At 39.9% G+C, this 25,097-nt stretch overlaps 1 protein-coding gene across 1 annotated transcript in view; it reads right to left on the bottom strand.

Moving 5' to 3' along the window:
• SLCO5A1 (solute carrier organic anion transporter family member 5A1) overlaps positions 1-25,097 on the bottom strand; it is a 115,434-nt gene that overhangs the window by 66,401 nt on the left and 23,936 nt on the right. The window contains exon 3 of the mRNA XM_019726176.3: positions 4,374-4,506. Coding sequence (XP_019581735.3) covers positions 4,374-4,506 — 133 coding nt within the window. The remainder of the gene's footprint in view (positions 1-4,373; positions 4,507-25,097) is intronic.

Raw genomic sequence — 25,097 nt, 5'->3', positions numbered from 1 at the left:
AGCATGAGTGTTGTCGAACTCAACCCAGGGAGACTATAGATTAATTGCAAAGTGAAAATGCATGTATAAAAGGAGTGTTTCTATTAAAGTGTTGTTAGCTGCCAAAGGTCTTAGTGAAGCTGAGAGACTGATTCCGAGAACCAGTCATTAAGAATCCAGTAGGCTATTTTCAAAGATGCTTAAAGTTGTATCAAATAAAGATTTTTAAGACAATCAGAAAGAGACTTTATTTTCAGAAGATGCTCAGGGCAGACTTGCAGCAATCTCAGTTATTCAGAATATAATCAGTGCCTCACACACGTCAGGTACTCAAGAAGTTTCTTGAATAAATAAATTGAAAGAAATAGGTTTTAACAAATACAAGTCATCTGTCTGCAGGGAACACAGCTATTATAATATCTGGCCCTTTTAGTACTTGGCCACTTATGCGGGCTCTACTATTGGGCCCTGTTCATCGCCCATTCTTGAATATGTTTGCAAACCCTATAAAGTCTCCTGAACCTTCAGGCCCGTAGACCGCTCATGTTCTCTCCACAAGAGGGCAGGCAGCGTAGTGTAAGGGACGGTTCTTGAGCTGTGGCTTCAGACAGAATGGGGTTTTTATCTGGTCTTTACCACTTACTAGCTCTAAGATCCTAGGAAATTTATTTCACTTTTCTGAACCCACTTTCTCCTCCGAAAGGAGGGTAATAATAACTGTTTGGTGATCATCAAAATTAGTAAGACAATGTATAGAATGGACCTAATAAAATGCCTGCCCCATCAGCAATCAATTCAGTACTATTTTGTTGGTTTTTATGTAGATATGCACTCAAGGCCCCACCACCCCCACCCAGAGCCTTTGACTTGAAATTACATGCCAACATTAAAGATACACTTATAGTAGCCCAAAGTAAGAATAAATAACGGAAGAAGGGGAAGAATTATAGCAAATAAACAATAATGTAAAAGTTTGGGAAAGGAGGAGCAGAGGATGAAGGAGAATAAGAGGGTCAAATTTCCAGGCATGAAATAAATAAGTCACGGGGATGTGATGTACAGCATGGGGAATATAGTCAATCTTACTGTGGTAGCGTGGTGCAGAGTAGGACGGACCTATCGCGGTGATCACTTCTCTAGTGAGTTGAATATGAATGTTGAATCACTATGGTGTACCCCTGAAACTAATATAATATTGTATGTTTGCTATATTTTAATAAAAATCTTTTTTTAAAAGTTTAGAGATATTTCTAAGCAGAGCTAACCAGCCCACATTTTTCAATGGTCTACAGCTGGTGGTTAGATATAATGATGGTGCTAGAGGACCCTGAGAAAAGCTGAGTAAGACAAGAAAGTGTGCATTATATGTTGGAAGAAGGCACATACAGAAGAGCCAAAACTGAAAAGCCAGGGTCCCTAACTCCTTTTAATGAACCATTACTTGGAGACTGTTCACCAAGAGGGGGTCAGTTAACTATATTGACTGAAACATCTACCCTGGACTCCATTTACCCCAGTTCTCACGGACTCTGAGGCTTTGGGCAAGTTACTCAAATCACTGAGCATCAATTTCCTCATCTGCAAAATGGGCATAATATTAGTGACTATAAATGGTTGTTATAAGACGTAAAAGCAAATGTGTATAAAGCTCTTAGTATAATGCTTGACACATAGAAAGTTCCCAGTAAATGTTAGCAGTGTTCATTCTCCCCTTCCTTCACTTTTTCAGCATACAGTTGTTGAGAAACATATCATTCTGCGGGGCAGGTATGAAATAACTATGTCTTTGTTCAAGGTAGCAGTCTTACAAATAGGGGTACTCAATAAATAAAATTCAATAATCAGTATTGCAAAGACTATGTAGGTAGTCAGAAGGGTACTGGACTTATTGGGGGGATCACTTCATAGACTATGTAAATGCCTAACCACTGTGCTGTACACCTGAAACTATTAGAAAATAATACTGAATGTCAACTACAGCATAAGGAACATAGTCAATGATATTATAATATGTACAATGTCAGAGGGCTAGTAGACTTGGTGGGGTGATCACTTTGTGGGGGGGCGTAAATGTCTAATCACTATGTTATATTGTACACCTGAAACTAATTTAAAATATATATATATATATATATATATATATCAAACAAAAAATATATTTAAAAATTTATTTTTAAACAGACCCCTATTTATGCTTGCATATTGAGAAATTTATCATTTGTAGAACTAATATTGGGCCATTAAAATGAATAAAACTCTTTGAACACTGATGAAATTAAAGGACTGAATAATAGCTAACACCGTGCAGCAAGAACTACAGAGCTCTACTTGTGTGGACTCATTCACTCCTCACAACAACCCAATGAAGTGGGTACTGTAACTACTTCCACTTTATGGATTTAAAAAACATCGACAACAACAGAGACAGAAGTTAAGTACCTTCTCCAAGGTCACATAGCTCTTAGGTGGCAGACAGGGATTTAAACCCTGGGGACTGTGGCTTCAGGGTCTGCGCTCTTACTCACTCCACTTTGCTACCAGTCGGATTGATGGTTACTAGAAAACTGTTTAAAGACAGTATAAAGCACTTGTGAGCTTAATGCTCCTGCCTCCTTCCTTCTCCCTATCCGAGGTGGTCTCCTTTCTCTCTCCCTCCAGACGCGCCCTGGCTACCATGCCCTTCTGGCAGACATCTATACAGAACACAGAATATACACTGGCTGTTCACAAATATATTTTAATAACTTAGTTTTCTGAGAACAACAACAACAACAAAAAAAAAAATCCTTACTCTGATTTATTTCAAAACTGCAAAGAAAACAGTAGTTAAGATAAAAAAAATTCCACTATCAGTCAAGCACTTAAAACTCCTGTGTGATTCCCCTCATGTTGACAAGGGAACTTCCTTTTGTACAATTTCGAAATTCTACCAGGCTAGGCTCATCTAGCTCTGAGCACTTCCACCTTCAAAGAGCATTACTTATGAATGGAAGAAGTGTTGTATAGCCTAATTAATATTTGTTAACTGCTTTGAAAATAGACAGTGGTACGCATTATTCCCACGTACCTCAGAGTTATGAGGTTATTATCTTATAATGAAGCAGAGGGAGAACCCAAGTACTCTACGGAACTCTTTAGAAAGTAATTACTTGACACTAATTTCTAATACTGCAGTGTTCTCTTTGCTATAAAATGAAAATTTACTATCAATGTTACTAATAATCTAATTACTAATTCCTATTACTGTTACTATTTCTAATCCATGTTAAATGAATTTGGGACGCCAATACTTCCAGTTGGTTTTTACAATCGTGGGGGGGGAATAAAACCTCATGTTCAAGTTGAGGGCTATGAAGAACTCAGACACAGCCCTGGCTATTTGGATAAATAACCTAACATCCACAGTGGAGTTCTCTTTCTAAGTCCTAGACGTTACTTATTTAGCAAGACAATTACAGGCCAGCAAGGGAGAGAGCAGCTAAATCTCCAGCACACATAGAGAAATGAACTGTTGCTGACTAAACCGTCTGATTCACTGAGAGGGTGACGATGGCAAAGTAGAGCTGGAGCTCTGGGCACTGGGGGAGGGTGGACAAAGCAGAAACACAACATAATAAGGAAATGGAAAGAATGCATTTTTTAAAGGCACAGAAAAGATCATGAAAGCTCTGATTAAAGTAGAGGGAAGTCCCAACATGGCCACATCACCCATTTCCCCCATTCTCCTATAAAGGAAACAAACGCATCCGTCTGAAAGAATGGGGACTACGTTGATGTCCCCAAACCCTCGCTCTTAGTTTCCGGTTGCTGCGATCACACATCAACACACACTCAGCGGCTGAAAACCACACACAAGCACTATCTTATAGTTCTGGAGGACAGACGTCTAAAATGGGTTGGCGGGCTGCATTCCTACAGGAGGGTCTAGGGGAGAATCTATTTCCTTGTTTTTCCAGCTGCTGGTGTCCACCTGCACTCCATGGCCCGTGGTCCCTTCCGCCATCTTCAAACACATCACTCCCGCCTCTGCCTCAATCACATCCCTTTCTCCTTCTCTGACCCTCCTGCTTCTGTCTTACCCTTATGATTATAGTGGGTCCCACTTGTGATTATAGTGGGTCCTCCGGGGGTCACCCAGAATAATCTCCCCACCTTCAGATCCTTAACTTAATTCCCTCTGCCAAGTCCCTTTTGCCCTGCAAAGTGGCACATTCATAGGTCCTGGAGGTTAGGACAGGGGTAATTTGGGGGGATTCTTATGTTTGCCTACCACCGCCTCTTGGTGACTTGTAACTATTTTTCATCTTCCCACTGGGGAAATTTTTATTCCTCCGACAAGGGTACTCTGACGCTATCATGAATCCTAAGTGAAATGAAACATTTAGTGTTCTTACCAGTTTCCAATGAAGCGAGGGTCATTCTGGTCTAGGTGAACCGGGTTTCTGGGATCAACATAAAAACCAATCAGAAGTCCACCTAACAAATATCCCACTGCAGGACCAAGTGCTCCCATGACATACATGATGGCTGAGGAGACAAAAGGGGACACATGAAATCCAGCAACATGCTCCTCAAGCTTCAGTCGTTGTCTCGTTTCAGTCACACTGCGCAGATGCAATGGTTAAATCCAGTTAACAACTTCCAAACACAGAGAACTTCAGAGACTGTGTCTATGTCGACGTTTGGGTTTCAAACCACCACGTCCTCTTAGAACATCAGAATCATCTGGAGAACTTCTTGGTTGCTTTTGTTTTGTTTTTTGAAATAAGTGCTCAGTCCCCGCCCCAGACCCACTCAATTTACATTTCTGAAAGTACAGACCTGGGATAGTTAATGAGGCAGTCACTGGATAATCAAGAGAAGATAAAAGATAGTCTCAACATGAGAAAAAAGTCACTTGTCACAGCTGGAAGATTCCAACAGGTTGACAGAACTCAAGGCCAGATTTTGCCTTGAATCTGGATGCAATCGAATTGGCAAAGCTGCTTAAGCACCCTCAAATCACTAATATTTTCAAATCAGCACTTTAGAATCAAAGATCTCACAACACATTCAATTTATTATTAATTAAGGAATCCTACTTAAAAATTACTAAATCTCCTTAAATGACATGAGTGAGATGAACCAAATGGAAAGGACCAACCCACAGTTGAACGAGAAAATAATTTTTTAAAGTACATGTCCAGTGAGGTGGGGGGGGGGGGTCTTACTTTTAGCAGATCAGAAAGGTTGTCATTCTATCCAAAAAATACGGCCACCAAAATGGGCGTAGAGCAAATAACAAATTCACTGTCATCTGTTTACATTGTTTTCACGCTGTGATTTAAATGCAGAATCGCTGCACGTTACTTTATCATCTGTACCTAAACTTTGAATAATCTTGTCCCTTCTGTTTCTTAAAACTGCAGACAGTAATTTAACATCTGCTCTCCCTTTTCACGTTGCTTCAATAGCGAAAGCACAGTGTTTGTTTGTTTTACAGACTCATCTGCTTGTAATAATAAGACATTAAGTTCTTTGACCTCCACCTGTGTTTGGAAACGGAGGCACAGCCAGAAGTAATGGGTATTCTTTTGGAAGCACACTTTTAATAAAACGAAATTGGAATTTTGATACATATCTTGTTCACCTCCCTGTTCACGGCCTAAAACAGAACTCAAGAATAGAAAGCACTTTTCCAGTCCCAGGTCTTTCCATATGCAAATGAAGATAAAATTTCTGTTTACACCTCCAGGCAAACCAGCACCAGTTACAACTTAAAACTGTAATGAGGCCAAAATGTGACGTGACTCATCTTCCGAAAATAGTTCCGCTGGCATGAAAGAGACCGTCTTACAAACACAGATGGGGAAAAGGGTATTTCTGCCATAGTGTCTGTGCCTGGGGCACTGGTGGCAGCATCTTGCACCGCCCAGCTGCAATGCGCAGGATGGCTGCTGGCAAGACCTCGAAATTACCCAGAGCAGGGAAATCCAATTAAACAGCTGTCACTGAGAAAGCGTAACTATGAGGTTGGTGCAAAAGTAATTGCGGTTTCCAAGGTTTAAAATAATTGCAAAACCCGCAATAACTTTTGCACCAACCTAATACATACTTTAGGAGACACAGATAGAGCATTTTAAAATTCAGCTGTGCAATCAGAAAAAAATGTTTTTGTTCTATAGCAAACAGTGTAAGTCCAACCAAATCATTCTCATTAACGGAAATAAATACCTATATATGTATATCTATACAACTCTACTATAGGCAATACTATACAGGATAATATAATAACTATACTATACATAAATATGTGTGTACATTTATAAATATATACCAATAAGTACATATAAATATATAATAAATATACATAATAACTTGTCGACATGGCAGCATTTACTAAAAAATCATTCCGGCCACCAAGTTAATATTATTCATTGATTAACCAAGGGCCCTCGTTCAGAGCTTATTAGAGGGCTGGATTGTTGATGCAAACTCATCCCACTCCCTCCCCCAGTCAAAAATTCCCAGTCACCTCCACCCCCCACTGTCTACAGAAAGAGTCTCTACTGCTCACCTAGAGTTCAAGGGTGGGACCCCGGTTGCCACTTCGATCTTAAAACCTACTGCTTGTACGCTGGGTTCCACACAGAATGACATTCAGAACTTGCCCCCACCCAGGGCCTTTCTATCTGAATCCTGCCCATTCTTCAAGGCCCAACCAAGTCCAGCACTGACCATCCTCCCAAGCGGTCTCTCTCTCTCTTCAGAGTCCCCATAAACTATATCATTTACAGGGATTTTTTTAATATGCACGAAAACCCACATTTTTTCATCATGCATGCCTGTCAGTCAAAGGTTTTCAACATGTGTCCACAGTGTACTTTTCAGTATAAATAATGTGTATGTCGCATTAGTCCCTCTGTCACCGCTTGCATCTAAGATCACGAAATCCTGTTGGTTCTACCATCAAATCAGATCCAGTATGCAGCACGTTGTCCCTACCTCTACCCCTCTAACAGGACTTGCCCACATGTGACCCACCCCTGTTATCTCTCCGCTTGCTCTGCTCCCCTGTCCTACTTCACACTGCACCACTGACCTCCTCGTGCTTCTTACTCTTTGAGGCACCTTCCCACCTCAGGTATTAGCACGTGTGTGTGTGTGTATGTATGTGTGTTGTGTGCGTGTTTCCTCAGACACCCATATGGTTCATTCCCTTACTTCCTCCAGGTAGTTACTCAAACATTTCCTTCTCACTGAGGCCTTCCCCTTTCCCCTTTCCTTCCCACCCTCTCCCTGCTTTAGTTTTCTCCTTGGCATGTGTCACCGCCTAACACACTACATGATTTCCTGTGTTCATCTTGTTAGTCACCTGTCCTCCCCAACAAAACAGAAGCTCCACAAGGGTGGAGACTCTTGTCTGGGTGTTCGCTGCTGTGTCCCAGCACCCAGGTCGCACAGGGGACACACAACCCACACGATTCAGCACCTTCGTCACAACCACCGAGTCAGGGAGCGTCTTCTGTCATGAACAACAGTGGGTGGTGGCGGTGAAGCGCTCCCTCGCTGCGCACCACCGCTTAAGATAAGAGCTGATGACAGGAGATGCCGTATTTCATATCGTGAACCTAGTAAATTTCATGTTTCGGGGCTGTGTCTCATCAGATCTGATGATACCGTCATCGGTTTCCTCCCATGATGAGGAGTTTGTACGGGGAGTCCAGGCTATTCCATGGAACCACAATATAAACATAAAAGACGTTCCCATTTGTCCTTCCCACACAGCAAGAACTGCCTCACCTACTCCCGGGTTACTCCCAACTCCCCTCTGCAAGCACCCTGGACCATCCCATTCATTCAAGAGTTATTTCTACTTATCTCTTCAAACATTTCCACCTTATCTTTTGAAGTAGCTCTTCATCCTTGACACCAAGGGCCATCTCATATATATATAGTATGATGTAGTGATTGAAGCAGACTCCAAACTCCTGGGTTCAAGTCCCCAGCTCGGTTCTTACTACTGGGGTGACCATTAGCCAGTTGCTCAACCTCTCTGAGCCTCAGCGTCTTCAGTGGAGATGGTCAAAGTACTTACTCACAGGGTTGTTATAGGCAGTAAATGAGTTAATTCTCGTAAAGCATGTGGAAAATCTGGCAGATGGTGAGGGCTGTAATGAGAACAGGCTGGCCCTGTTGCCAGTATTTTATATGAATTGATGCACGTAGTTTAGTGTTTGGGTATGGGAGGCATTCCACAAATATTTATGGGGTGACTACACATCCATACTCACCATGTCTTTTATTTTCTGTCCTGATGTTTCCACATCTGGAGTCTTGCTGACCCCTCCCAGGGTAGCCAGCTCCTATAGATGATGAACAACTCGCCTGTGAGCACACTTTTCAAATGTAAACCAACCAATCCAGAGCCCACACCCAAACACCTCTTTTACTGGCCTCTCACTCCAGGCCACCATCCACCTGCCCTAGGTATCAGATGAGTGACAGCCGCCACACCCCAGAGCCAGCTGCAATTATTCAAACTAGCCAAGCCTAACTAAGCCTGCTTACCCTACCTCACCCATTCCTTCCTGGGGAAACCACAAGCCAGGCTGCAGCCCACAATTCCTCCCTCTCTCTGCCTGTGACTAACCCTGCTGCTTCCCCATGTGCCCCCTGTGACAGGGCCTGACCCCTCCTATTGGCAACTGTGGGTAACAAACTACCTTTTCAATGGCAATCGTCTCCTCATCTGTTGGCCACCCCAAACCTCATATTTTCTATCATTACACTCTATTTTAGACCAATATCATGGGCCAAAGAATGACCATGACCCCTGCTCCCCTCCTACACGTCTGGCTTCTCCTTGGTCTGGACCTACTTCCTCCCGACCTCGGCAAGACAAGAGGTTCCCGTCACTTGCTCATTAGTCACGGGCTTCGGTACTGAGCCACCTGAAATCACCTCACTCTTCTGTTGCTATCACTTCCTGCTCATCTCACATTTCTGTCCTCACTTGACCCCTAGCCCGCTTCCCATAACCTTGGCCATTGTTATTTCTCTCCTGACTATGCCTCCATCTCATCTTGCCCAGTCAGTGTGTTGATATCTCCCAGTAACATCCCCTCAGGCTTCACCCATCCCCAGGGTCTCTGTTTCCTATGTGTTGGCTACATGGTCACTCCCTGTTCCTTTTTTCCAGAATATTATCTGCACAGCTAGCTCTACGGATGCTGCACTCGCCATCTTTTGAAAGCCCAGCTCTTTCATGAGGCCTCCTCGGACCTATATGATACAGAACCACTGTAGCAAGTTGGGTACTATTGCTACACACCGCTCGTCACCACTTTTATCTTTCCAACTAGGTTAGATGCTCCTAAACGGAGGCAAGATGAACTACACATTTCTAAATCTCCGCCAAGCCCTAACACACACTATTCACACAGGAAACACTGAAGCCAGGACAGTGGAGGCAATCTGAGGAAAGACCCTGGATCAAACTGCCTCCGATGAGGCCCCCATTCCCCCTTCTGTGCAATGGCAGAAGTGACTTCACCTCTCTCAAATATCACTCCTCAGAGAAGCCATCGCTCACCATCTATCTCAACATGGCACCCCACCCGTGTCACCCTCTATCACCCTTCCCTGCTGGGGTTTTCATCATGGCACACACCACCACACAACACGACATTTCTTTGTTTGCTTAGTATCTGTCCCTTGCACTGGCATGTCAGTTGCATGAGAACAAGGACTATTTTTTTCACTGACACCTGGTCCATGCCTAAGCAGTGCCAACCATAAGCACTAATAAATATTGTTGAATAGACAAGACATGAAGACATGGGTTTCCAATCTCAAGTGGAGTAACACAAGCGGTCGAAGTGCATTCATTCTTGCAACTGTGCCTTCTATCCGTTGGCACCTGTTCCCAAGAGCCCTGGGGATGCCCTGTCCCTGTGGGTCCTCTCTGTCCTCCTTCCCCATGAAGTCCTTGGTTTGGCCGAGTGACTTTCTGTGGTTCACGCCACAGAGCCTGGGCTCTTATCCCACCCGACTTCAGGCCTGACCCTTACCTGCGCCAGGCTCTCCACAGGCCACCATCCTCCCCAGCGGGGTTTCCAGAGTTCTCAGAGCCTCTGCAATTGGCCTGGATTTATTTGCCAGGCCCTCATTTGCACTTGGCCTCTAATTTATCAGACTCTCCTTCCATGTGGCTCGCCACCTCCCACGTCTCAGTGCTCGTGGTCCACTGCCTCCTCGGGTGCCCTATGGCACAGGACCCACGTTCTCAGCTGCCCCATGTGGCAGTGAACACTGCTGGGAACTGAAACTGGTGGGGTGGAGACTACAAGTGTGACTGAGGCTCAATCTCAGGACACAAGATTGCACTCAGGGTGGTTGCACAGAGAAACATCATGCGTGGATGCCCCAGGTCCTCTACTGACTATGAAACCCAGTCGGGGACATAATGAGAGGAGGTCACCCTCTTGCATATGTCTGGTGGCACAGCTGCTGCAGGTAATAAGAGGGCATGAAAAGCAATCCACACTTCACTGCAATGTAGCAGCATGACACCAACTCACATTCAACTTACATAATGTCTTGAAAATTAGCCAAGGTTCTTCAGAGCGTCACATTTAAAGAAGTTTTCCCTTGCTTAATCCTTCCACTCACAAGCACAAACAGATAAGAGATCTTTGATCTCAGTTATTTTGAGCAGCAATTTATTTTTCTTTTAAGTGATTCAGTTATTTTGACACAGGCCTGACAGCCAAAGAAGAGCTGCCACAGCCATCCAGGGACAGTCTTATCACTGTGCTAAATATCCAGAGAGCATCTTAGGTTGCAAATGAGAAGGGAAGAGGGTTTTAGGAGATTTCAAGTATTTTTTCCTCACTGCCATAGTGAGCCACAGTTGGTTTAAATTCACCATCTTCCTTGACAAATATTTTCAAAGGAACTTGTATTCTAAAAGGGAACACACAAGCACATATAGAAACAGCCAGTTGCACTTAATGTCTGGAGTGTTTAATGGGAATGAAGTGTTTAATGTGCTGTGGCTTTAAAACATCAAACTGGCCACCTGTGAGTGACCACTATCTATAAACTTAATCCAGTCCTCAAAATGAACTATAAGGACTGCTATCGCAAAAGCATGAAAAAAAAATCAGTTCAAATTTTTAAAAATTGTATTTCACCGCAAAAAGAAAAATGTTTTATTAAAAGAATAGATTCCCGGGGTGACCAGTTAGCACAGTTGTTTAGAGCGTGGTGCTGGTAGCACCGAGGTTGCAGGTTCGATCCCTGCAAGGGCCATTGTGAGTTGCGCCCTCCTTAAATAAACAAACAAACAAACAAACAAATAAATAAATAAATAAATAAATAGGGGCCGGCCCAGTGGCTCAGGCGGTTAGGGCTCCATGCTTCTAACTCCAAAGGCTGCCGGTTCGATTCCCACATGGGCCAGTGGGCTCTCAACCACAAGGTTGCCAGTTCAATTCCTCGAGTCCCGCAAGGGATGGTGGGCAGCGCCCCCTGCAACTAAGATTGAACATGGCACCTTGAGCTGAGCTGCTGCTGAGCTCCCAGATGGCTCAGTTGGTTGGAGCGCGTCCTCTCAACCACAAGGTTGCTGGTTCGACTCCCTCAAGGAGTTAGTCAAAGAAATAGAAGCTGCAAACAATGAGATACAACTCAATAAATCAGCAAAGGCTAAAATATGAGAGTACTGAGTGCAGACACAAAATCAGTGAGTTATTCTCATCCATTGCTGGTACGGAGTTATGTTAGGTTGGTTCAAAAGTAATTGTAGTTTAAAAGGTTAAAAATAATTGCAAAAACCGCAGTTACTTTTGCAGCAATTTCTAACACAAGTGGTACAAACTTTTGGACTGAAATTCACCATATATTTCATGATGACATTTATCACTGAATTATAGATGTAGAAAAAAAGTAATAATATTAATAATAGTGATTAACTACATTTTGAGACTAATGCAACTTAATTTTAATATTTAGCTTTTATAACCTTGAGGAAAATACATATTTTTAAAATTTAAGTGAAAATTAAAAATACAAAATTCTGTTAATAGTGTGATCATAATTACGTCAAAAAACATACACTTAAAAAGACTATCTACAAAAAAATCTACTAGAAATAAGTGAGTTGGGCAAGGTTGCAGGACACAAGTTCAATGTTTTAAAATTCAATTATATTTCTATATACTAGCCACAATCAGAAATTCAAACAATGCCATTAACAACAGCATCAAAAAACATAAAATACTTAGAGATAAATCTGACAATATATGTACAACACCTACACTGAAAATTACAAAACACTGCTGAAAGAAATTAAAGATCTAAATAGATGGCAAGATATGCCGTTTGTGGGTCAAAAGACCCAATATCGTCGAAAGGTCAATTCTCCCCAAAATCAATCTATAAATTCAATGAAATTCCAATCAAAATCCCAGCAGGCTTCATTGTAGAAATTGGCAAAGTGATTCTAAAATTCATATGAAAATGCAAACGTCACAGAATAGCTAAAACAATTTTAGAAAAGAACAGAGATGGAGAACTACCACCACTGGATTCCAAGACTTAGTATAAAGATACTGTAATGAGGATATTATAATATTGGCTTCAAGATTGGCAAATAGATCAACAGACTAGAAAAGAGAGTCCAGAAACAGACCCACACATATATCTACGGGCAACTGACTTTTGACAAATGTCTAAAGGTAATTCAATGGAAAAAGGATAGTCTTTTCAACAAACGGCGCTGAAATTATTAGATATCTGTATGCAAAAACTAACTCAAAATGGATCAGAGACCTATGTGTAAAACCTAAAACTATAAAACTTCTTCTGGGAGAAAACAATTGGGAAAAATATTTTCAGTAAACACTTTACAAAGAACATACATGGATGCCAAGTAAGCACACGCATGTGAAAGACATTCAACACCAGTGATTAGAGAACTAAAATTAAAACCACAATGAGATACCACTAAACTGCTATTCAAATGGTTAAAATTAACAAGACAAACTATACTGAGTATTGGCAAGAAAGGGAAGCAACTAGAACCTCCATACACTGCTGACGTGGAATGTAAATGTTACAGCCACTCTGGGAAACAGTGTCTTAAGGAGTGAAATATTAACTATCAGATGATTCAACCATTTCACTCCGAGGTATTTTCACAAGAGAAATGAAAGCATGTGTCCATACAAAGAGTTATAAAATTTTAGAGCAGTTACAAAAATTCAGAGCAGCTTTATTTGAAGTAGCCCCAAAACCAGAAACAACCAAATAAGTCCATCAAGAGGTAAATGGATAAATAAATTGTAGTATAGTCATACAATGGAATACTAGTTAGCAATAAAAAGAAATGAACTGTTGATATATGCTGAAACATAGATAAATCTCAAAATAATTATGCTGAGTGAGAGAAAGTAGACATAAAAGAGTGCATACTGTATGATTCAATTTATAAAATTCCAGAAAATACTAACTAATCTAAAGTAATAAAAAACAGTCTATGGTGACATGGAGACAGGAGGAGGTTGGCAGGAGGGAATGGTGACAAAGATGCTCAAGGAAGCTTTTGGTGACGTTGGAAATGTTCGGTCTTGGTTGTGGTGAAGTTTTCATGGGTGTATATATGTGTCAAACTTTATCAAATTATGCAATTTAATTGTGTGCATTTATTTTAATATGTCAATTTTACCTCAAAAAGGACAAGTGTTCTAAAAGTGGGTTCTGATGATAATTACACGATTCTATAAGTCATTGAATTGCACACTTCAAGTGGGTGAATTTTATGGTATGTAAATTATGCCTCAAGAAGTCATTTAAAATAAAAGACCAGGGTGGTGTGGATGAGGGAGAAGATGAGGGGATTAGAAAGCACAATCGGTAACCACAAGATTGCCATGGGGATACGAAAGACAGATTGGGGAATATAATCAATAATGTTGTAAAGATGTTATAGGGTATCCAATGGACACTTGTCTTATTAGGGAGACCACTTCATGGACAGTGTAGGTGCCCAACCACTGCAGTGTACACCTGAAGCTGAAGTTGAATAATAATGTCAACTATAATTTAATATATACATAGTCACGGGATGTGGAACACAGCATAGGGAATAGAGTCAGTGGAACTGTAACAGCTACATACGACATCAGAGGGGTAGTAGATTGGGGGAGAGGGGTTATCACTTAGTGAGGGGTGGGTGTAACTATCTAACTATTACATTGCTTTTTACACCCGAAACTAAAAAAAAAAAAAAAAAGACCAGAAATAAATATGCCACGTATTAAAAGTTGTTGGCTCAGGTAGTGAAATTACAATGGGTATTCTTGGTGTTTTCTTTATAACAGTCCATATTTTCATCTTTTTCTAATTGAATACAAATTGTAATAAAGGAAAAAGGCTTTCACATATCATCTAGAATTAGTACGTTTATCTCTTTCAACTGCGAACACTCCTGCCATCAAATGTATTGTCTTTGTGTAGACTTAAGATAAATATATTTTTTTAAACTTGAAGGAAGGCTTTACAGGTTAATGGACTTGATTTATTTGTTCTTATATCTACAGCACCTCCTACAGGGCACCTAACACCCAGTAAGTGTCCAATGAATGAGCATACAGTATTTGTAAAGCAATCCTTCCATTTTTCTTAAAATTGATCTGCCCAATACTTGATGATGACATCTCCCAGGCTAAATCATTATAATAAATTAGGAGTCGGCAAACTACGGGCCAAATTTGGTAAATAAAGTTTTATTGGAACACAGCCACATGCATTCATTTACATATTGTGTGTGACTACTTTCACAGCAGCAGAACTCAGTACTTGCTATGAAGACTGGATGACCCTCAGACTAAAATATCTACCATACAGCTCTTTATAGAAAAAGTTTGCCAACTTGTGTCATTAATAAGGATAGTCATTTACTGTGTATTTAATTTACCTTGTAGAAGTATCAGCTAAACACTTGCACTCATGATTTGTTTTCATTTTCACCTCTAACACAGTTATAATTATCTAAGCTATGGCTATAAATCGCAGAGGTATGGACAAGATTTTGTTTAAATGCATATCTGGAAAAGCCACTTTTCTATAAGTATTTTATGCTTAACAAGTAAGTTATCTATGTACATTAAAAAATATAAATGTAAAAGTAAGGAATATTAGTACAACAAAGAAATTCATTTGTGAAGTCCATTTTTCCAGAGTTGACAATTTCTCAAAGATTCAATTTACAAGAGTATAAACCGCAAGTAATATTTTTGTTGAACTATAATTCACTGTGAAGTACCATGATATCACAGCTATTGATATTGTTTCTTGACGATCTTCCAGAAACTGCAATAAGTACTTTTCATCTTTTGTGTCATTCAACACTAACAGCTTTATGGAAAAAGAATATTATCCTCCCAATTTACAGATGAGAAAGCTGAGTCCCTGAGAAGTTAGGACATCATCAATTACCAGTAAGTGGTAGAGTGAAAATTAGAACTTGGCTCTATCTGAAACCAAAGCTGACCCTCTTTCCATTTATGGATACATGTCTCTAAAATACAAAAAAAAAAAAAAAGTAACAAAAGTTTAATTATTAGAAGTATATCAGTCTCTAGTACTGAAGAAATTAATCCCATAAGAGCTGAAAAATCTCAAAATATTTTTGGAACTGTTAGTAGCAGGAGTCTTAAAAGCATTCTAAATGAAAAAAAGAAGCTCATTATTTACATTTTCATCTCTAGTTTCATCACTAATTGGCTGCCATAAGGATGGCAGAGAAATGTACAGTATCTGAAAAGTACATTCCAAATATGTTGTATGACATTTATTTCAGTGATTACGGTGAAGACTCAGAAGAGTGTACCAGCTGCTAAGAGCAGATTAAATCTATCCCCTGGGAAGGGTAAGTCACTGCCAAGAAACATCTTGCAGGTGAGCAGGTATAGGTGTGACACAACTACGGTTTGCTTTCCAGACAGTCGAAGAAGCATGACTCCCATAGAAAAGATCCAGGTCTAGAGCAACACTTAGGCACAAGGCATGTGCAAATGTCCCTACATACTGGCATCATCATGGCCTTCCATTGAATTTTACAGGTAGTCAAGTGATATAAATGTTTTAGGGCATCTTTAACATTACCCCATTTTTCCCATCAATCCACTGGAATTCATTCTAGTACAGAATGAATTACACTAGGGCTCACTGTAAAGCTTATTCTTGTATTTAGAGAAGTGGTAGTTGTCAAAGTCTACAGTCACTGACAGAACTATTACTGAAAGATAACACTGGGCATGTATTATATATAAGATACTATGCTAAATGCCTTTATATACATTTTCTCACTTAATCTTCACAACAACCTTATGAAGTGGGTACTGTTATTGTCCTAATTTAAGGCATGTTCCTTTGTAACCACCTCATGGATGAAAGAAGAGAATCAATTCATCTGAATTAAAAATAGATAACCCCTGACTCTTTGTTATCTAACAATAACAAAGATAATTTATAAACACAAGCCATTTTACCAAGTTAATATGCCTAAACGTTTTGTGTTCTTTTATCACACAACATTTTAACTTACAGTAGTAGAATAAATTCTCACTTGGAAAGCTGGTCTACAGGCAACTTTTATGAGAAGGAAATATGGCAAATGACCAATCTAATATCAGGTATTTTGTTTTAAATAAAAAGTAATGCTTGACATAGAAAGACAAATACCATATGATCTCACTTATACGTGGAACCTAAAGAGCAGAATAAATGAGCAAACGAAGCAGAAATAGTCTCAGAGATATAGAGAAAAACCTGATGGTTGCTCGATGGGAGGGGGTGTGGGGATGAGAGAGAAGGTGAGGGGATTGGAAGCACAAATTAGTAACCACAAGGTTGCCACGGGGTTACGAAAGACAGTTTGGGGAATATAATCAACAATGTTGTAAAGTTTTTGTAGGGTATCAGATGGGCACATGTCTTATTAGGGAGACCACGTCATGGACAGTATAGATGCCTGACCACTGCACTGTACACCTGAAGCTGAAGCTGAACAATACTGAGTGTAACTATAAATATATATATGGTCACAGGATATGGAGCACAGAATAGGGAATAGAATCAATGGAACTGTAACAGCTATATATGATATCAGAGGGGTAGTAGGTTGGGGGAGGGGGTTATCACTTTGTGAGGGGTGTAAATGTCTAGTTATTACATTGTTTTGTTTTGTACACCCAAAACTAATAAATACCTATATACCGATAACAACAAACAAAAAACTAATGCTCAGCGTCCCAGGGGCCACTATGATTCAGCTCAGTATTTGAGTGGTTCGTCGGGCACTGGCTTCAGCATCCGATGTCTGTGACTGTCGGGGACGGGCTCCACGCTCTTAGAAAAGATACTAAATCTTGCTAGACATGCTTCCTCATCTATAAATAGGGGACCATAATTTATCTGCTTCCAAGAGTTATTGAGGGAATAAATGAGATAATGCACATAAAACCCTTAGCACTTACTAAGTGCTCAGTCAATGTCAGCTCTAACAATTATCATTATTACTTCCATTATTATATCTAAGTTGATAGTTAATGTGATGATTCTGAGACAATACAGGACTTTAAAGTATCTTCAGAGGCACCAAAGGATGATGATGTTATATTCAGTATCATTTTAGTGCTAACTGTACTTTTGTTTCCAAAGTCTTCGAACATGAAATTTGTATAGCTGGTTATCAGAAAATCAGAATACTCAATTACCCAAAACACCCTATTCCATAATCATTCATTATCAGTAGTTACTTATTGAAATTATACTGTTTGAAATACCTGGGGTTAAATAGTATGAGTGACATATATACGTGGAATCTAAAAAACAAAATAAATGAACAAAATAAATGAAAAAAACAAAACCAGAAACAAACTCATAGATACAGAGAACAAACTGATGGTTGCCAGATGGGAGGGGGGTTGGGTGATGGGTGGAAAGGGTGAACAGATTAAGAAGTGCAAATTGATAGTTACGAAATACTCCTGGGGATGTAAAGTATAGCTTAGGGAACATAGTCAATATTGTAATAACTATGCAGAGTGCCAGGTGGATACTAGACCAATCAGGGGGCTCACTTGGTAAGTTATATAATGTCTTAACCACTAGGCTATACACTGGAAACTAATATAATATTGAATGTCAACCACAATTGAATTTTTTTTTTTAATTTAATATTATGAGTGATAAAAAGAGCCATGCCCCTTCCTATAAAGAGTTTGTGAGGGGGGTGGGGGGTGGGAGATGAGGGTAAGGGGGATCAAATATATGGTGATGGAAGGAGAACTGACTCTGGGTGGTGAACACACAATGGGATTTATAGATGATGTAATACAGAATTGTACATCTGAAATCTATGTAATTTTACTAACAATTGTCACCCCAATAAATTTTTAAAAAATTAAAAAAAGTTTGTGGGGAACTCTTTCTTAAGGAATGAAACACACAAGAAAATATAATTACCAACATAAGACATTCTATGATAAGTGCTAAGTGGTGGTTCTATAAAGAATTTGAGAAGGCTTAAGGAGAGAGAGAAATGGAAGAAGAAAACTAATACTTTTAAGTGCCTCTTCTGTGCTTTTTAAACACGATAGCTAATCCTCACAACAAAATATCTGAATAATAAGTTTAATGAGTTCCCACTTTACAGGAGAATTCTGACCTTTGAAATGTCAAGAAAAACTAGTAAGTGGCAGATTCAAGCCCAAGTCCATCTGGTTCCAGAGCCCAAACATTTCCACTATGCCATGGTCTTCCCATGTGATTTAAATGAAGCCACAAATGAAACCCCACTTTACAAAACAAATATCAAAATTAAACCATAAAAAAAAAAAATCAAACTATCAGTATTCTCCCAGGCGTAAGATATTAATTTATGCAACAGCCAAATAATGCATAAGCAATCTCAACACTAAGTACCAATCTTTAAAAAGAAAATCCTGAATTGCCAGAGGAGCTATTATAATTTTCAGAGCAAAGTTATCTTAGAGATGTTTTCATGAATTTACTATGTTAAATTTTCAAATTTACTCACACACTTTATCAAGTTCTCAAGGACATTTCTAAAGTAATCTCATCACTTACAGAGCATTAATTCTGACCTGACTAGAGATAATATAGCTATTATGTAATATTTAATAGTTCAAAATGGGAAGTTAATATACTTCTAAAAATACCAAAGAAACTAGTATATAAAATGTCAACAGTGATGATCAAAAATTGCTTTGAGTTTTTTCTAATTTCCTATACTCTTTTTAAAAGTTCTGCATTTTGTAGCAGGGACAGCCTAAATAAATAACATCATTTGATATGGGGCAACTCTTTTTTATATTTTAGTCCATTCTCAATGATACAGATTTATCAAGTCTTTTAAACCCCATGACCCATCCATCCCTCCATTTTAAACTACTTTTAGGAAGTTTCACTAATAGGCAAATATGGTGAGGGGGGTAAAAACAGATCCTTACTAAGAGCATTTTTTAAAATAAGAATTCTAAGCTGTGTCTAGCAGGATAGCATTTAATTAATATTATGCACCAAGTTTTCTGAAGTGTCATACATCTTTGCAGCTCAACTAATGGAGTTTTTGTAATGCTGTTAATTAGTGAAAAGCCTTAGAAACAATCAATGATTCTCTCAAGAAAGTAAACTTTTCATGATCTAGCAAACACACAGACACACAAGCACACACACACACACAAAGAAATGTGAATCTAATGCGCGTATCTAGTAATCTGGAACCTCTCAAATAATGATCTTACTTAAAAGTATCTAGATAATGGACGGAAAACAATGTTTGTGTATATGAATACACAATCTAAGAAAACAGTAAGTAGTTAAGGATCCATTTCTTTGATTCTCTATGATTTTGGAAAGTGAGGTGAAGTTTCACTGAAAACGTTTGTTGATTGAATTTGCAAAGTCGCTTCCACGGGAGAAGGCATGAAACCCCCTCATGCCCCAGGCTGGAGCAGTCTCTGAGTGTCTGCCTCATCTCTTCCCCAGTAATGACGCCCGACACATGAAATCAGAAACTTTCCATCATTTCAATTCATGGCATCAGAGTAACTTTATTCTCTCTAACCTCTGATACATTTCTGATAAATCAAAATTCAGACTTATCATGACCTAAACTGACGTATCATTTCCCCCCACTGGAATTTGTGATGCCTAATTTTATATGTCAACTTGACTGGGCTACAGGATGCCCAAATCACTGGTGAAACATGATTTCTGGGTGTGTCTGTGTGAGGATGTTTTCAGGACATTAGCATTTGAGTCAGTAGAATGAGAGAAGAGACCACCCTCTCCAATGTGGGTGGGCATCACCCAATCACGTAAGGGCCGAATAGAACAAAAGGTGGAAGAAGGGTGAATTCTCCTTCTCTCTCCTCTTGAGCTGGGATGTCCATCTTCCCCTGCCCTCAGATGTCAAAGTTCCTGGTTCTTGGGTCTTTGGATTCCAAGAGTTACACCAGCAACCTCCCCACCCCCCACACCATCCCAGTTCTCAGGCCATCAGAGAAGGCCACTGATATACCACTGATTCTCCTGGCTCTCCTGCTGGCAAATAGTAGATTGTGGGACTTCCGGCCTCCATAAGCATGTAAGCCAATTCCTATTATAAATCTCCTTATAAATAATTATATATACAATTTATATATACATTTACATTTTATGTAATATATATTTATTTATATGTAAATACAGAGGGTACCAATAAAATGCATACACATTTTAAGAAAGGAAAACTGTATTAAAATTGTTATACTCAATATATGCCGATAACAAAAGATGAATACAAGTCACACTTCACTTCTGCAATGACAAGAGGTGCTCAGAGTGGTTACCATCAGCGTCCAGACACTTTTGATTATGGCGCACTACTGCTTGAGCAACGTTGACCAAGTGTCCACTTGTATACCTTTTTTTGGCACCCCCGCTATATATATGTGCTATTGGTTCTGTTTCTCTGGAGAGCCCTAACACAGATTTGCTTCAAATACCTAATTTCTTTATGCCACGTGATTATCATGATTGAGTCGTACCGGCCACAGCCCTGAGAAACACCGTTAGCTTCCCAGACAGCCCTCGTCGTCAGCATCTGCGTCTGGCTCTGTGCCACTGCAATTAATCAAGGTCACTCTTGTGGGATAATAACATAAATTCAAGTCCATAATACCTCAGCCCAAACTCTTCTGGATGGATGTGTCTTGGAATTGAGAACGGTTCCCATTTCAGGAGAGTAAAGTGGTGAGTGTTGCTGTATACTACGGAATGCCCCCACCAGTCTGGGATGGCGCTCCAAAATCAAGCATGCTATTGTTTCTGCAACAAAATGAATGAATAGTCACACTAAGTCTTATTTAAAAACCAGTCCCCTATCCACTCAGGCTTGGTTTTGCCATGAAATGAGTTGCTAAACTAAATTTTGCATCTCAAAGCTTTTAAGACAATGTAACAGGAATAGTAGCAGTAGAAATTGTTTGCCATTGTGTTCTAAGAACTGGCAAATGAGAACAGATGCCAGGTACCAGCTTTGAGTCCTCGTGAGGGTGTTTTACTCAACCGATTAAAAAACACCCTCCTACATCATGGATTGAGCCCAAATTGTGATTAGCCCTTTATTAGACTGGCCTTCTCCCTTTGAACATGACTTCTACCTTTCTTTGATTACAGGATTTTAATATCATCAAAGGTGGACATACTCGTAGTAAGTCAAGAGACAGATTTAAAAGAAAAAATACCATATAACTCAGGGAATTTAGAAAACCACAGGATCAATCCTTAGGTTACTCACTAGTCCTGTTCCTCTGACCAACAGTATACGCTGACAATCATCCCTTGAAGCTTTGCGTCTTCTAGTGAATTTCTGTGTGCTCATCCCATTAATTCTGAGATTTGTGCTTACTGTGTGACTACCACTACAAAGAAAAACTTGATTTAAGAAAGTAAAAGGCTGTGAAAGAGCTCAAAATGTTCATATTGAATTGGACAGTAATTGCTGAGTCCAAAACCAGCATACAGAGAACTGTGCAAATCTCATTACCTGTCCTAGGTCGTGGCCATCATAAGCAGCTTAAGTGATCCAGTCTCCTCACTGTTTACTCCACATTTATCCTAATAATGCAGATTAGTTCTCATCCAAACGCTGCCAGCTCAGCTTGAAAATTGCTAGCCTACGTTACATCTTGTAGGGTTTTTATAAACATGATACTCCCAAATCACAAACATTGTAATATATGAGACGAGAGTGATGGCAATAATAGTCCCTTATACTTCCAGTGAACAGTTCCCTCTAACAACCCTGGTGTAAACTGATTACGCATGTAATTATCATTTTTAATATTCATTTAGTTCAAACAATGAACCAGACACTATAACAATATAACATACGATCATTCTATTCTTTAATAAGATGCTTCCTTGCTGTGCATCTTAATTACAGAACAAGGCTGGCACGCCAACTAAAATCATAGTCTTAGCACACCCTAAAATTACCTTCTCGTGACTATGAAAGTCTTTGCTGCATCAAATGTCTCAGGTTGGGTTCCCCCAGAAGCAGACCCCAAGACAGGGGGTCTGAGTGCAGGTGGTTTAGTATGATTCTGGAAGATACATAACCTAATTTAGCGTCAGTCTATAGTGCCAATTCATCTATATACTGTCTGCCTCTGAAATACCCTCAAACACATATATTTATATGTATATCTCTAATAATCTACTTTAGTTCTCTGTGTGTGTGTATCCATCCCGCAGGAAACATGTTTTGTTTTCAAGCAGTAGAAACTGGCCTAAGACACAACACTTGTTGCCCTTCTTGGCCAATGAGTTTGAGCCACCATATAGGACAGTCACCCTCAGCCAATGATAGAGTGAACATGTGTAGTCAGTTGTCGGCTTCTCTTTTGTCCATTGATTTTGGGTTCCGTGAACAATTTTGACCCATTCTGTCCAAAGAAGAGTGTGCAAGGAGTAATGATGCTGACATGTAACCAGAAAAACAAACAAATAAAAAAACCTACATGGAGAATCTACATGGATGTTAAAAGGCAAGGAAGTTTTCTCTCTCTTGTGGGTCATGAAGGAAATGGTAAGGACATCAAGGGGTAAGGGAAGCTCTTTGATATTCCGACAGCATCAGAAACAGGACTACAATTCAGGAAGACGCATCAACCAATGGCGAAGTGGGAACCGGAAAGAACTAAAGCCAGAGACAGTCATGATGTCAGGGGCATTTGAAGAGAACAGAAAGCTGTTGCCAAGATTGCCGTTATACTACAGTGTGTTCCCTTCAAATTTACTAACGTCATTTTTTTGTTTTTTAAAAAGAAAAGGAAAAAGAGCAAAGAGCTGGGATTCCCCTGGTCTGCAGACCATCAAATGGTCCAGAGCTGAGGCTCCCTCTTCCTGCCCCGTGGTCCCCACACCCCAGAGGTTCTCTGGTCACATCACTTGCTCTCTCGTTCCTCACTGGCGGGGCTCCCATCACTACCCCCCATGTGGGAAGGGCCAGCTTTTGGTGTCCTGGGTTAAGCAGAACCTCCCTCCGGTTCAGTGGGACAGCATCCGGGTCCCAAGCAACAGAAGCATTTGCTCCCTGTCGCTGAGATTTTACTAGTTGGAGTTTATTTCATTTTCAAAATCCTATACTCAACAATTTAATGTCCTTTTCTAATCACTGAATCACAGAAGGCTTGCTTTGAGAGATACTCAAGCAAATATTGATCTGACCATTAAAAGAAGCTCAGACTATGAGGATAAACAACATTATAAATAGTAAAGTTAAAAGGAAAGGAAAATAGCTAAATTGAAATTCTGTCCTTTTTAAAAAAAAAAAGAAAGGCTTTTATTCTAGCACCTATTTTTATTAAATATTAAAGTTATGAATTCATCAATCAATACCTTGTATATCACCCATCTTCTGTAGGATACTGGGTGTTAGAAAATGTAAGCACCTCAGAAACACCACAATTTAGTTGGAGAGAGGAGATAAGTACATGATAGGTTAAAAAATACAGAGATGAGTATCATTTCAATACACAAAAAGATCACAAGCCAGGGTGTGATTAATTGCGAATAAACAGAGTAGCGCCACTGCAATTTACAAAGACCAAAATGTAAACACTTTGGACATGGATATATTCAAGCAAGATCTTCCAGGATGAGTAAAATTTGGACATAAAGCGGTAGGAGGGCAAAGGCACTCATGTACAAAAATACAGTCGGAAAAGACCATGAAACAGGTAAAGAGTGGAACATTTGGGAGAGCAAGGAAAGAGCAAATGTGAGGACACATTAATACGAAGGAAGTGACTTGGATTGGATCCTCAGGAATGGGGAACTTGAGGAACCCCTGAGAATGTTCGAGCAAAGGAACGATACAATCAAGGTGGACTTTAAGACATTGGTCTGGACTTATTATGTAAGGGATCAAAAGAAGACAATGGGCCCAGAAAACCCAGCAGTCCACGGGGAAAGTGGTAAGGTTCTAACCTAGGCTGGCCCGACGGGCAGTGGTGTGAGAGGGATTCAGGAGGAAGAATCAGTAAGACGCGGTAAGAGATCAAGAGATTCACTGGTCTCAACAATACATGGCCAAGAGAAGGAAAGAAACATCAACAGAATTAAAAAGTCAAGGCAGAAAGCTGGTTTCTGAACAGATGAAAACGCAACAGACATAGGTCACAGAATAGTGAGACAAAAACAACAATCGTAGGATTCAGGGTGAAGATTGGCATATATTCTTTTGGAAAATAATCAGAGTAAATATACTATTTTTAAATAGAATTTTGTTCGAAGTATGAAGCAATTCAAGTTCAGGGCAAATTTGATATCAAAAAATATTAAAAACATAAATATCATTCAGAATCCTGCTTTCAAGAGATGACTACTGGGTCAGCCGGGTGGCTCAGGTGGTTGGAGTTCCGTGCTCCTAACTCCGAAGGCTACCAGTTTGATTCCCACATGGGCCAGTGGGCTCTCAACCACAAGGCTGCCAGTTCGATTTCCCACAAGGGATGGTGGGCTGTGCCCCCTGCAACTAGCAACGGCACTGGACC

The sequence above is a fragment of the Rhinolophus sinicus genome, chromosome 7 (assembly GCF_057876585.1).
Source record: "Rhinolophus sinicus isolate RSI-liver-muscle chromosome 7, RSI-T2T, whole genome shotgun sequence".
Classification (NCBI taxonomy): Eukaryota; Metazoa; Chordata; class Mammalia; order Chiroptera; family Rhinolophidae; genus Rhinolophus; species Rhinolophus sinicus.
This window is presented reverse-complemented; position numbering and strand designations above follow the sequence as displayed.